Source organism: Podarcis muralis, chromosome 13 (assembly GCF_964188315.1).
Source record: "Podarcis muralis chromosome 13, rPodMur119.hap1.1, whole genome shotgun sequence".
NCBI lineage: Eukaryota > Metazoa > Chordata > Lepidosauria > Squamata > Lacertidae > Podarcis > Podarcis muralis.
In genome coordinates this window covers 41,895,668-41,909,736 of record NC_135667.1, presented here as the reverse complement: position 1 = coordinate 41,909,736, position 14,069 = coordinate 41,895,668, and the positions used below count along the sequence as shown (strand labels likewise).

The 14,069-nt window shown below is 48.0% G+C and overlaps 1 protein-coding gene across 2 annotated transcripts in view; it reads left to right on the top strand.

Moving 5' to 3' along the window:
- The window catches only part of FAM171A2 (family with sequence similarity 171 member A2), a 39,582-nt gene that overhangs the window by 19,283 nt on the left and 6,230 nt on the right, over positions 1 to 14,069 (top strand). The window contains exons 3-6 of one of the 2 annotated variants that reach the window (XM_028751784.2): positions 8,427 to 8,519; positions 10,704 to 10,862; positions 12,255 to 12,431; positions 13,659 to 13,775. In XM_028751784.2, the coding sequence (XP_028607617.2) occupies positions 8,427 to 8,519; positions 10,704 to 10,862; positions 12,255 to 12,431; positions 13,659 to 13,775 (546 nt within the window). Of the gene's footprint in view, positions 1 to 8,426; positions 8,520 to 10,703; positions 10,899 to 12,254; positions 12,432 to 13,658; positions 13,776 to 14,069 lie in introns of both variants that reach the window. The other variant, XM_028751785.2, reaches the window with a different exon arrangement.

Sequence of the window (14,069 nt, the reverse complement as noted above, 5' to 3'; positions counted from 1 at the left end):
TAAGTCAAGATGTTAAATCTTAATCACTGGTGTAAAGACTGTCACCTACATGCTCACAGTTGTTGTCCTGTCTTAAGGCAGGTCCTGTCTTTAGACAGAGCAAGCTGGAGGGTTGCAGCAGCTGGTCTCCTGGCCACTCCCATCCTCCTGAACCAGTGTGGTGTAGTGGTTAAGAGTGGTGGACTCATAATCTGGTGAACCGGGTTCGCCTCCCCACTCCTCCACATGCAGCTGCTGGGTGACCTTGGGCTAGTCACACTTCTGTGAAGTCTCTCAGCCCCACTCACCTCACAGAGTGTTTGTTGTGGGGGAGGAAGGGAAAGGAGAATGTTAGCCGCTTCGAGTAGTGATAAAACGGGATATCAAATCCAAACTCTTCTTTTCTCCTGAGATGCCACTTGGGTGGCAGTGATGCATCCTTGTGGCTGGTCTGAGCTGCCTCACCGAGTTGTTTTCTCCTGATGCATCACTTATAGTATGGTTGGGAATGGCTGTGACTGAGCGGGCAGGCAGAGGGGGAGCGCCCCCAAGGCCATGCGCCCCAGCAGACATTGCACTCACACACATGTTGTGGTGATGCTGCACTGCGGCATTTGTTGGCACAGGTAACAAGCAATGCCAGGTGGAGCGGTGAGTAAGGACAGAGCTTTGGGTCCCACATGGGACGTGCCCTGCATCTCCTAAGCTAGCCTGCTGCCCTTAGGTGTTGTGGTGGAGAATCCTGTCCTGTCCCCCGCATTGGAGTAAGACTCTAGTGTCAGTGCAGCTGGCTTCTGCATTTGGAATAGCTGCAATCCTTTAATACAGGCAGCAAAATGTCTTTGGCAGGCCCTGCTATGAGCGTGATATGCCAATCTCCCTGCAGCCAGTGTGTCATTGTTGCACAAGGGTTTTGTGGCGCATATTTCAAGTTTAGTTTCCCCCCCAAAAAATGTTTTTATTGGTTTTTCCAAAAAAATTCAAACAAACAAACATAAATCTCCACTATATTTAAACCAAACTTAATTACATTGTAAATGACTTCCTCGTATCTCCCTAGTTGAATTTCAGTGTATATCATTTTAACGGTTTTCCAACACCAATATTCTTTATAAAATTAACTTATTCACTTAACATCTTTCTTTCTGTCTTTTCAGTTCAGTTTATTCATCATATTTCAAGTTTTTAACCAGAGGGTGAACCTCCTAGAGATTTCTTTTCTTTCTTTTATTTAAGGTTTTGGGGCACTTGGGAGAGGCTTATTCTCCAAGCAGAAAGTGAGGAGGAAGATTCAGGTGTTCACTTACACGAGGGAACACCAGAGCCTTCCCTCCTCCTCCTTTTTTCTTTTTTTCACTTGATGTTCTTTCCCGACCATCGTTTTTTCATTCTCCCCAGGGTTCTAGTTCCTGTTGCTCATCAACATACCATGCCAGAGATGCCGACCATGATTCAGGGAATATTTCAGGGAAGCAATTCAGATTGCTCAAGCCACATGCCAAAGGGGATTTCAGCTCCCAGCCCTCTCGGAAACCACTAGCCAGTCAGCCCTGTGAAAATTCCTTCTTGCCATCAAATTTGGAAACTTTAAGTAAACATCCACTCATGAGTTTCCAGACCAAACCTCTTACTGGCCTCTAACATCTTTAAAACTAGATATTTATGTATGTACCCTTCAGGAGAAAAGGCTGAGGAGTAAACCCTACACAAATTCGGAGTGGAGTCCCTAAGATGGTTGGAGAGTATCTTGTATGCCTCCTTCCAGCAACTCAAGCAACACGGGAGGTGGCAGTTATGAGTTACTGGTCTCTGCAGCCACAGCAAGAGCTGTGGTTCTCCAGCCGTTTGACTTTGCCCCTGGAGACACATTCCCGAGACAAACAGATGTCTGAAGGAGCATCTCCACCCCCATCGTCCAGCCTGGACACTGAGGTCCAGATCTGACGGCCTTCTGGTGGTTCCCTCACCGCGAGAAGCCAAGTTACAGGGAACCAGGCAGAGGGCCTTCTTGGTAGTGGCGCCCGCGCTGTGGAATGCCCTCCCATCAGATGTCAAGGAAATAAACAACTCTGACTTTTAGAAGACATCTGAAGGTTTAGGGAAGTTTTTAAATTTTGATGTTTTATTGCGTTTTTAACATTCTGTTGGGAGCCGCCCAGAGTGGCTGAGGAAACCCAGCCAGATGGGTGGGGTATAAATAATAAATTATTATTATTATTATAACAACCCTTCAGAGTTCTGTGGGGGTGGGTGGGAATACACATACTTATTTTACATGTAGGAAATACGAGGTTCATGGTATTATAATTAGTAAGCCATAAGTGTTATTTTTCCCCTGGAGTCTGGTTTATTGCTTTATCAACATTTTTTTAAAAAAAATAATTTAGTTCAAAATAGTTTTCTACAGCCCAGAATGAACAGTGTAAAATTATGATGCCAGAAGAATCTATTTTTTAATTGTTGCTATACGTTTTGCTTCTGAACTGCTTCCCCACACCTTAAAATTTCAAAACTGTTTGCACCAGACCAGCTTTCTTGGATCCAGTTTTCATGCAAGCTACTCCCTCCTCACTCTATCCTATATAGGCTAACAACAAGGAAGGCATTTAACAGGGCTCGTAGGAAACCCTCGTGGGATTGGTAGAAGTACGGGAAACTCCAAATCAGGCTGTTGACAACTGTGCATCCTCAGTGACCGCAGAGCAATGACTGATGGTTGAAGTGGGAGGGAACAAAAAACCCAGGCGGGTGGAGTATGGAGTGGGATAGTTTATCCTGGAAAAAGACACTGCAAACTGAATAGGAGCACTCTTCGCTGCAAGATTTTGTGGAAGATCCCGCATCTTCAAACTCCTGTGTCTCAGATTGTGCGTGAGTTGTAAATTGGGATACATTGGGGTTCCAAGAAGCCATGTTAGGGACCACTTAGGTCCGTCTCCCCTGGAGAGTGATGAAATCGGAGTTATTTCAGAGTTATTTCTACTTCTCATGTTTTAGGGTTGAACTCTCAGATTGAAACAGATTGTAAGGCTGAGCCTGGGCTCAAATTATGCTCTAGCTGCCATCCTTGGTGAGAGAGGGAGAGGGTGGGCTGTGACAAGCCTTGCCAGATGTGCCTGACAGAGCCATCTGTCTAGCACCCTCCACGTTTTCCTCGGTTTTGCCCATTTGTCTTGGCTCTGGGCCTTGGCTGCTCCAGGATGCAGTTGTGGGGACACTTGTTAGAGCTGGCTGACAGATTTATTGAAGATGAACAGGCTGAAATTCTGCCTTCTAGGAATCTTAAAAAACAAGGAAACTCGGTTTCCACGAAGTCCACCATCCAACTTGTCATAGAATTGTAGAGTTGGAAGGGACCACGAGGGTCATCTAGTCCAACCCCCTGCAGTGCAGGAAGAGTCTGCTGAACTGATCCAGCAGATCAGTGTATTAAAGTTGACTGTGGAAGATTTGGTTGTAACTCGCTCTACGTGGGGCTGCCCTTGAGACTGACCCAGAAACTCCAGCGGGTGCAGAATGCCGCAGCGAGACTCCTTACGGGGTCCTCGCTGCGAGATCATATTCACCCAGTGCTATACCAGCTGCACTGGCTCCCGGTGGAGTACAGGATCAGGTTTAAGGTGCTGGTTTTAACCTTTAAAGCCCTATACGGCCTAGGACCCTCGTACCTACGGGACTGCCTCTCCTGGTATGTCCCACAGAGGAACTTATGATCTTCAAACAAAAACATCTTGGAGGTCCCAGGCCACAGAGAGGTTAGGCTGGCCTCAACCAGAGCCAGGGCTTTTTTGGCTGTGGCTCCGATCTTGTGGAACACTCTGCCACAAGAGACTAGGGCCCTGTGGGATTTGACATCTTTCCGCAGGACCTGCAAGACAGAGCTGTTCCACCAAGCCTTTGGCCAAGGCACAGCCTGACTTCCTCCGTTGGCAATCTTCACAGAACTCTAGCCCAATGGTTGCCATCAATTTGATTTGAATTAATTTTATAATGAAATGATTTTAGAATGTTGTATTATTTTATTGTTGTTAGCCACCCTGAGCCCAGCTTCGGCTGGGGAGGGCGGGATATAAATAAAAAATTATTATTATTATTATTATTTCGCCCAACATGGGTCTTGAACCCACAACCCTGAGAGTAAGTATTGTGCTCTACCGACTAAGCTGGTAAATGTATCTCTCCCTCCCTGATCACTGCTACTTGACCCACAATAAAAGCCATGAAAACTGTGAATAATATAATAATATTTACTTTAGTTCAGATCCTATTCCTGCAACTGTGTTGTTGTTTTTTAAATACAAAAATCAAGCTTTCTAAAATTGCCATGCTGTAAGGCTGAATGAACCACATACTTAAAAAGTTTTTACTCTGCTTTGTTATGTGGACTTGCAAATTTACTCTTCGCTTGCAAAGAGATTCAGTTCAATCTAACAGCTCCAGTGGTTGTTAGCAATAATTTCCAGAGGCTAAGAGGACTTTCTCCTGCCCAAAGGGCTTAACAATCTTGTAATTCAACACAGGGGAAACCACAGAGGAATGGCTGGGAAATCCAGACAGAATGAATGGGAAGAGCATGTGTTTATATATCAATTACATGTGGTTATGATTAGTTACAGCACAGTATTGCATCTAGAAAAGGTGGATTTTGAGAAAGGATTTGAAGGAAGAAAGAGTTGGCATTGCAGAGATGCTCTGGGAGGCTCTTCCAGACATAAGGGGCAGCAAGGAAGAAAGGGAGAGAAGTAGGAGCTGGATGAGCAAAGATCACAGGAAGGGTGGGATTCACTGAAATGTAAGAGCAAAGAGATAAGTTGTTGTTGTTTAGTCGTTTCCGACTCTTTGTGACCCCATGGACCAGAGCACGCCAGGCACTCCTGTCTTCCACTGCCTCCTGCAGTTTGGTCAAACATGCTGGTAGCTTCGAGAACACTGCCCAACCATCTCGTCCTCTGTCGTACCCTTCTCCTTGTGCCCTCCATCTTTCCCAACATCAGGGTCTTTTCCAGGGAGTCTTCTCATGAGGTGGCCAAAGTATTGGAGCCTCAGCTTCAGGATCTGTCCTTCCAGTGAGCGCTCAGGGCTGATTTCCTTCAGAATGGATAGGTTTGATCTTTTTGCAGTCCATGGGACTCTCAAGAGACTCCTCCAGCACCATAATCCAAAAGCATCTATTCTTCGGTGATCAGCCTTCTTATGTGGGGGCAAAGCCACGGGGGGTGGGGGCTTTGGATAAAGAGCCTGCACTGGGGCCAGAAACAGCAAGGCAGCCAAGTGTAGGGGTATAAGGTGGGATGCCATGTGGTCATGTGGGACACAGGTGGTGCTGTGGTCCAAACTACTGAGCCTCTTGGGCTTGCTGATCAGAAGGTCGGCGGTTCAAATCCCTGTGACGGATGCCTGTGCAAAAATCTTTTTGTCCACCTGCAAGAACCTTGCAACTGTGGTGCAGGCCCTCCTTCCCCAATCTATTCCACCCACGTTATAACGACAAATGAAAGCTGTTGGGATGCTGCACTTCCAAACAGCCACTGGGAAGAGGCAGATTGCTTGGATAACATGGTGCCCAGGGATGGGGCAGTAGTGGCGCTGTGGTCTAAACCACTGAACCTCTTGGGCTTGCCGATCGGAAGGTCAGCAGTTCGAATCCCCGTGACAGGGTGAGCTCTTGTTGCTCTGTCCCAGCTCCTGCCAGCCTAGCAGTTCAAAAGCATGCCAGTGCAAGTAGATAAATAGGTACCGCTGTGGTGGGAAGGTAAACAGCGTTTCCGTGCGCTTCCGGGTCATGTTTCCGTCAGTGTCCCGTTGCGGTTTAGTCTTGCTTGGCCACATGACCTGGAAAGCTGTCTGTGGACAAACGCCGGCTCCCTCGGCCTGAAAGCGAGATGATCACTGCAACCCCATAGTCGCATTTGACTGGACTTAACCGTCCAGGGGTCCTTTACCATGTGGTCAGAGCAGCAAGAGGGGTGGATTGTTTTGGCCCCAGAACACTCGGTAAAGGTGAAGGGGACCAAGGTAAGATAACGCAAGGCTAGAGAGTAGCCAGGTGAGAGATGACTAGGGGGTGAACCGGGATGGAGAGAGACAGATACAGTGGTATCTCGGGTTACATACGCTTCAGGTTACAGACTCTGCTAACCCAGAAATAGTACCTCGGGTTAAGAACTTTGCTTTAGGATGAAAACAGAAATCGCGCGGTGGCAGCGGGAGGCCCCATTAGCTAAAGTGGTGCTTCAGATTAAGAACAGTTTCAGGTTAAGAGCGGACCTCCAGAATGAATTAAGTACGTCACCAGAGGTACCACTGTACATTTCCCCCAGTGTTGTAAAGGAGGAAGAGGCAGGGCATGGCAACAGACTGAATAAGGAGAGAGAGAGAAGGATTTGTACCTAACCAACGAGGTGAGTGGTGATGCCACCAGTGGCTAAGGAGAGTGTACAAGAAGGAAAGATGAGAAGTCTTGTCTTGAGCATACAAAATTATGACCAAGTATTCAAGTGGAAAGATTGGCTAGGATAGGATAAGCTGCTGGAGATGCAGGTGTGGAGGTGAGGGAGACCTTTCTGGTCTAGAAAGAAAGTGCTGGGTTTCCTCAGTGTACAAGTCAGGGGCAGGGAACCTGTGGTCCCCCAGCTCTTGTTGTACTCTGATTCCCATCAGCCCCAACCAGCATGGCCTGTGGACAGACATGATGGGAGTTGTAGTCCAGCCACAGTTTCCCCACCCCCGGTCTTGATGGTACCAAAAGCCGTGGGATTTAATGAGGTCATACAGAGACAGTGTGTGGGGGGGAAAAGAATAGCAGAGGTCCAAGAATAAGAGCCCCAAAAGACCCCAGTGGAGAAGGGGAAAGTGGAGGAAAAGCTTCCCCTTGTGGAAACATAAAAGGAGCATTTAGGTAGGAAGAGAACCATGGTTAAGAGATGAGGGGTACCTTATACATGTCTTCCTCCTGCTCCTCCTCTTCCTCTCCCACTCTTCCTCTCCACCTTCCATTTCTCAGTTCTCTTCTGTGGGGCAGCATTATATCTGCACTGAGGTTATTCACAGCATGTTTAGATTTAATCAGGGTTTGCAAATCCATCTTTAAATTATGGTCTGGAGATGAGCAGATTTTGCAGCTGCGCTGACTCATGATGGAATTGCTATCTTGGGATAGGATAATCAGAAATCATTGTGTATACTATCAGTATTCCCACTCCACCATTAGTATTTCCATTAAACTCCCCACCCCACTTTATGATGGACCAGTACTAATAATAAATTAGCGGGGGGGGGGGGGGAGAGCAAGCAAACTCCTCTAATGAGTGGTTCATAAGAGAAAGCAAGCAAAATGGCTCAGTTCAGACATCACACTGAGCCTTGATTAATGAAGCTAAATAATGGTTTGATGTGATGTCTGAATAGTTTGTGTTTGGCTAGCAAATCACAGTTGGAGACCACTTTCTAGAATGGGTTTGCAAACAATGGTTTGTGTTAACTGTAAATCACCATGAAAGGCAGGATGCAGATTTAACTAACTAAGGGCTCACCCAAACTTGCCCTTGCCTTCCCCCACGGAAACCCAATCTTTACTGCTGAATTGGAGCAAATATCAATTGGGTTTTCTCTGGATTGACATTTTCTCTGATTTGTCACGAAATACAGTAGAACCTCTACTTATGGACGTAACCCGTTCCGGAGGTCTGTCCGTAAGTCGATCCAGGTCGCTGGTAGAAGCGCCGTTATGTGCAGGCGCATTCGGCGACGGCGCGCTTCTGCGCATGTGCAGATGGCAGCAGCTGCTTCTGCGCATGTGCAAATTGCGGCAAACCCAGTATTTACTTCCGGGTTTGCCACGGTCGCAACTTGGATCGGGCCCAAGTAGAGGTGGTCGTAAGTAGAGGTTCTGCTGTAGTGGGTTTTCCTGGGGAAAGCAAGGGCAAAACCTTTCGGACTCTTCTCTGCAAGCACGGGACAAGCAGAAAACAACCCATGCTTTCTAGGTATGTGGCAAGCGGAAGTGTAGATGAGCCCTCGGGTTTGGTGTGATGTTTAAATTAATAAACAATACCTATGACTAGTACTTTGGAAGCTATTCTGCCTTGAGAGTGGAGTACTGAGCAGACAGTTCTAAACTGTGGTTTGCCAGTTGTACACCTGGAAGCTCAAGTGTTTGAGTTCGAAACTAGGATTGGTGCAAGCCATAGACTGGTGTGATGTTTGGGCTGAGTCTTTGCAAACGATAAGAGGACAACACATCAGAGAGGAGCACACCCAATTTTTTTTCTTCCCGTTTCTTTTTCTGCACCTCCTGCCACCCTGCAACAGAACTCATTCTAGGGGCTTTTACTCCCAAGACAGACGACCTAGTGATGTTATCAGGAAACTTGCTGCTAGGCACAGAAACACTTCGAGTAAGTCTGATTCTCTTTTTCTCTCTTCCCTCCCACAATTTCCCTTTGCAGTCTATGCCTCCGTCAGCCTCTATCTGCTCCCTGAGCGCCCTGCAACACTCATCCTCTATGATGACCTGGTACAGATCCTCCTTGGCTCTCCAGGTAAGTCCTCAGTTCCTTTAGCCAGAAAGTGAAGGGCATGTGGCCGGCACCCAGCTTGGCTATCTGGGGATTGGGGATCCCACACAATCGCTAGTGCCATCTTCTGGGCTGCAGGGGATGTTGGTCCTGTTTAAGATTGCAGAGCACATTGCTGCCCTCTGTGCACACTACTAGGAAGTAAGTGGTGGTCAGGGGAGACAAAGGGAAACGTTGGCTTGCTCTGTGCAAGCTCTGCATCTCCTCCAAGGCCTCTGGCAGTCTGTGCCTGCAGGGGGAGGCAGTCTTCAGCACCATGCCAGTTCGCAGGGGGCATTTGAGAGAGACGTCTGCAGCCCAAGGGTCTTCTTGAGCTGGGCTGGATGATGGGAGGAGGGAAGTAGGAAGGTCAGTGTTCTGGGCCTTTGCTAGAACCGTATAAGCCAGGGGTGTCCAACAGGTCAATCGTGATCTACTGGTCGATCCCTGGGAGGTTTTGGTAGATCGCGGTAGATCGCTGGCTCCTCCATCCAGCCCCATCCTCTAGAGTGCTAGAGCGGAAGTTGGAGTTTTTGCAGCAAGGCTGACTGTCTCATTTTGCCATCTCTTGGTGGGGGCTTTTTATAACTTACTTGACCTAATCCTCACTCAAGCTTAAGAACTTTGCCCTGAAAACCTCCCCCCCAAAATGGGACTTACTTCCCTAAAAAAAGCTCAACAGCTTTGACCTGAATCCCTTAAAAAACGAGACGTTCCTCCCCAAAAAAGTTCAACAACTTAGACCTGTGAGGTTCTTCCCTTAAAGCCCAACAATTTTGACCTGAACCCCCCCAAAAAGGGGTAGATCACTGCCAGATTTTAACTGTGTGAGTAGATCGCAGTCTCTTGGAAGTTGGACGTCCCTGGTATAAGCGAGTGAGCTGAGGAGGTGACCCTGGGTTGGGTGTGAGCTGGTCAGGAGTCTGTGGGATCGAGATGGGTTGCTGTGCTGTGAAGTGGTGAATGAGAGAATTAGGGTGGTGGGTGTTCTAGGTCCCTGGAGGGAGATGGCCAGTGACCTTTGCTCTGATCTAATGGGCTCCGTAAGAGAGATGCCTCCATAAACTTGCCAAATGAGGCAAGTCACACTCATATTGCTCACCTTTCATAATTTTTTGTGTTCCTGTTATCCATGGGGAGGAGCTGAGCATGGTTTGCTCAGCATACTGAATCCTCTTATCAAGAGCTAAATTCCAAGGGCTAAATACATTTTAAAAGGTGAATTACAGTCAATATAAACTCACAAAGACTGGCATACATACAGAGCAATGCAACAGGATTCAAATTTCACGGGTTGTCGTGAATTTGAGCAGCCCTAGGCTATACAGAGCATATCTGAGTACAGTGGTACCTCAGTTTTCTAATATAATCCGTTCCAGAAGACCGTTTGAGTTCTGAAATGTTTGAAAACCAAGGCGTGCTTTTCCAGCCGACAGGACTCAACAGTCGACAGGCTCTTGCACTCAGCAGTAGCCACCTCGGAAATTTGACTTCCGGCGTCTGTCCTTATGTGATACGATTTTTGGAGAGTGTAAAACCCACACAGAGGGTGTTTGTTTTCAACCCGCTTGTGAAGATTATCAGAGATCGCAAAGAAAGGAATATATGATAACAACAAGAAGATGAGGAAAGTAACAAAGAGACTATCTGGACAGAACTGGATAGAACTGTCTAATTAAAGCAGCAATATAAGTGATGCTTGGACCCCTGTTCGGAGCTTGAAGTATGGGTACCCCCAACAAAAAATTAAAAATCTGGCTGTATAATTTGGAACTAATGTGATTTGGAAATAATGTGATTTGATTGGCCTGTTAATAAAAATTATATTTAAAAAAAAAAAAGGAAATTTGACTTCCGAGGCACATTCGAAAACCGAAGCATTTGCTTCCGAGTTTACGGCGTTCAAAAACCGAAACATTTGTCAACAGAGACGTTCGGAAACCGAGGTACCACTGTATATTGCTGACAGCGGCTCTTGTTTCCTGAATGGTGAGCAGAAAGCACTCTGGGCGTGCTCAGGGATGCTTCCTTGCATTTGCCAGGCCGCATGTCCACAATAATCTCAGGTTACAAACTGCGAGATAGGGTCGAGCTGCATCCCACGGTTTTCTGTGTGAGTGCTGCCTCGGTAGGCCGGCAGCTGAAATGCTTGATTCTTGATTCTTACAGGGGCCAAGAGCCAGCCGTGGGCTCAGTTCCAGCGCAAATCTGCCCGCCTGCCCCGCAGCTCCACCTACAGCCAGCTCTCGGCCTCCCTGACCGCCGCCAGCAGTGGGCCGGATATGAGGGGCTTCCCATCTTTCATCGGGGCTGAAAGCAATGGCAGCGGTAAGCGGACTGGGCCCAGATCCTGGGTGAAAAATGGTGAGGATGCGATACAGAATGTTGAACCAGCCCTTTGATTGCTCAGAGGGATAGTTGTCTGCCTTAAAGCAGTGGATCTGGGGGCAGCAAACAGATTGCAGCTGCCAGATTTCTGGCTGGGGTTCTGTTTAGATCTCATAGTGTCCCTTTTTTTAAAAAAAGCAGCAGCTGCATCAGTGGCCAGTTCATTTTCAGACTCAGTTCGAGGTGCTCACATGAGTAAAGCCCTAAAAATTATATAGGCCCTCAATACCTCAAAGACCACCTCCTTTGCTGCAGACCCTTTTGGGTGCTGAGATGGACGAAGGGGCCCTCGTGGTAGTTCCTCTGCCCTCAGAGGCCTGGGAGAGGACCTTATCTGTGGCGGCCCCTAAGCTGTGGAACTCAGAAGTTCATCCTGCACTTTTATTATACAGCTTCCGGCAAGGCACACACCTCTTTACCCTGGATTTTGTTACACGAGGTGTGTGTTTTTCTGACCCACCTTATTTTTCTGATCGTTAAGTTGTTTCAAACTGTTTTTAATACTGTTGTGTTTTGCAACCTGCCCTTAGGGTGAAGGGCGGGTAATTAACAACAAGAGGTTTGTTAGTACAGTCATACCTTGGAAGTCAAACGGAATCCATTCCAGAAGTCAGTTCGACTTCCAAATCGTTCGGAAACCAAAGCGCGGCTTATGATTGGCTGCAGGAAGCTCCTGCAGCCAATCGGAAGCCCCGTCGGATGTCCAGCTTAAAAGAATAGTTCGCAAACCGGAACAGTCGCTTCTGGGTTTGTGGTGTTTGGGAGCCAAAATGTTTGAGAACTAAGCTGTTCAAAAACCAAGGTATGGCTGTATAGCTCATCAACTGGACAGCTCAGTTGGTTAGAGCATACTGCTGTTGACACCAAAGTCGCAGATTCGATCCCTGTATGGGGGCTGCTGAATATTCTTGCATTGCAGGGGGGGTTGGACTAGATGATCCTCGGGGTCTCTTCCAACTCTACGATTCTACGATCATTATAATAATAATAATTTATTATTTATACCCCGCCCATCTGGCTGGGCTTCCCCAGCCACTCTGGGCGGCTTCCCAAAAATACTAAAACACTGCAATACATCAAACATTAAAAGCTTCCCTAAACAGGGCTGCCTTCAGATGTCTTCTAAAAGTCTGGTAGTTGTTGTTCTCTTTGACATCTGGTGGGAGGGCGTTCCACAGGGCGGGTGCCACTACCGAGAAGGCCCTCTGCGTGGTTGGGTGGGTTGCAGGGGGGGGGGGGACTTTAGTTTTTTCTGCCTTGGGAACCAAAGTATCTTGGGATGTCTCTGGAGGCAGAAGCAGCTCTTTTCCTAACCCTTTTGTCCCCTCGCAGCCAACAGCACATGGCTGGAGCTGGTTCCCATCGTCGCTGTCAGCGTCCACCTCTTCACTGGCAACGGGACAGAAATCCAGCTCTCTGGCTCCGTCCACCTCTCTATCCCGCTACCGCCTGACACTGCCGCTGCAGCAGCCACCAGCGTGCCGGCTTGGCGCTTTGACCTCAAGAGCGGTGAGAGCGGGCAAGACCCTCCTGGTCTGCAGACACATACGAACTGCTCAGTTCTTGCCACATTCCACAGGCACACAAGGCAGGGAGCAATGTTGCTTCCGTAGGAGAAAGCACCCTGCATATGTATACAAGGGTCTTTGGCGGCGGGGTGGTGGTGGGGGTGCGCCAACCTCTTTCCAGACCCCAAACAACTCCCCTGTCACCCGTGGCTGTGCGGTGCCATAAAACCACCTAAGTGCTTATAAAAGTCCATTAGCAGGACTCCAGGGGTAGGGAAGGAATTATGCCACATCTGTAAATGGAAGCCTGGTTGGGGGGGGCTATGCTCTTATAAGGGGGTTATTATTGCTGGTGCTGAAAGCATTTTGAGTTGACGGCTGGCTTTCTGCTCCCACTTTATGATTCCAGTTTGGGACCACCCGTCATTTGTGGCTGAAAGGAAGGGGATTATATGGACATTGTTTCTACGGTGCCCTGCTTCCTCCAGTTTGCCTGGGTCTTGCTAGCTCACCTAAGGAATGAGCTCTATTGAAACCTCTGTAGCAGCGCATAGTGGGTTCTTGAGGAGCCACTGGCCTGTCTGAAATTGGGGGGAAAGTTCCTGAGGTGCCCAATTGGGGCTGGGGGAGCCATGGAATCAAGAACTATGCCTGGGACCACATTGGTTCTATAGGTTGCCTCTTCCTCCTAAAACAACAAAATATGTGGCCTGCTGTGCTATCTGCATTATAACTCTCTCTCTCTCTCTCTCTCTCTCTCTCTCTCTCTCTCTCTCACACACACACACACACACACACACACACACACACCCCTGCTGGCCTAGCTGTATAGCTCTGTCCTAGCTTATGCCAACCTAGCAGTTCGAAAGCACACCAGTGCAAGTAGATAAATAGGTACCGCTGTGGCAGGAATGTAAACGGCATTTCCATGAGCTCTGGTTTCCATCACAATGTTCCATTGAGCCAGAAGCGGTTTAGTCCTGTTGGCCACATGAACTGGAAAGCTGTCTGTGGACAAACGCCGGCTCCCTCAGTCTGAAAGCAAGATGAGCACCACAACCCCATGGTCGCCTTTCCCTGGACTTAACTGTCCAGGGGTCCTTTACCTTTTATAGGTTTTGCAGGTTAGGGATGGGGCTGGTGAGTGGCCAGTCCTTCGTCTGGGAAAGGGCTTGGTCTAGATGGCCTTTCAGGTTACTTCTGAATCAGCAGTTCTTCTTTCTCTCAGGTCTGTGGATTCGGAATGGGACGGGCCTCATCCGCAAGGAAGGGAACCAGCTTTACTGGACGTTTGTCTCCCCACAGCTGGGCTATTGGGCGGCTGCCATGCTGTCTCCAACAACGGGTAAAGTATCACCACCAAATTCTTAATTACTTTGCTGAGGAACCAGCCAGGAAGCTGCTAGCAGATCTCTTGTGTTAGCAGGAGTGCACATTCTCTGCACACCTGTGGGAATTTGCTTGGAATGTGGTATCTTGTGGATTATGAGTTCCTGAAAAACGAGTGCCTCTCAGTTTGCACGGAGTGGTTGCCACACAAGCACTGAATAAATGCAACCAGGGCTGGGGTGGGTGACATGCTCAGAAAAGCATGATAAAAACTGAAAAAATGCAATAGAAATAAGTCTGGGATTAAGGG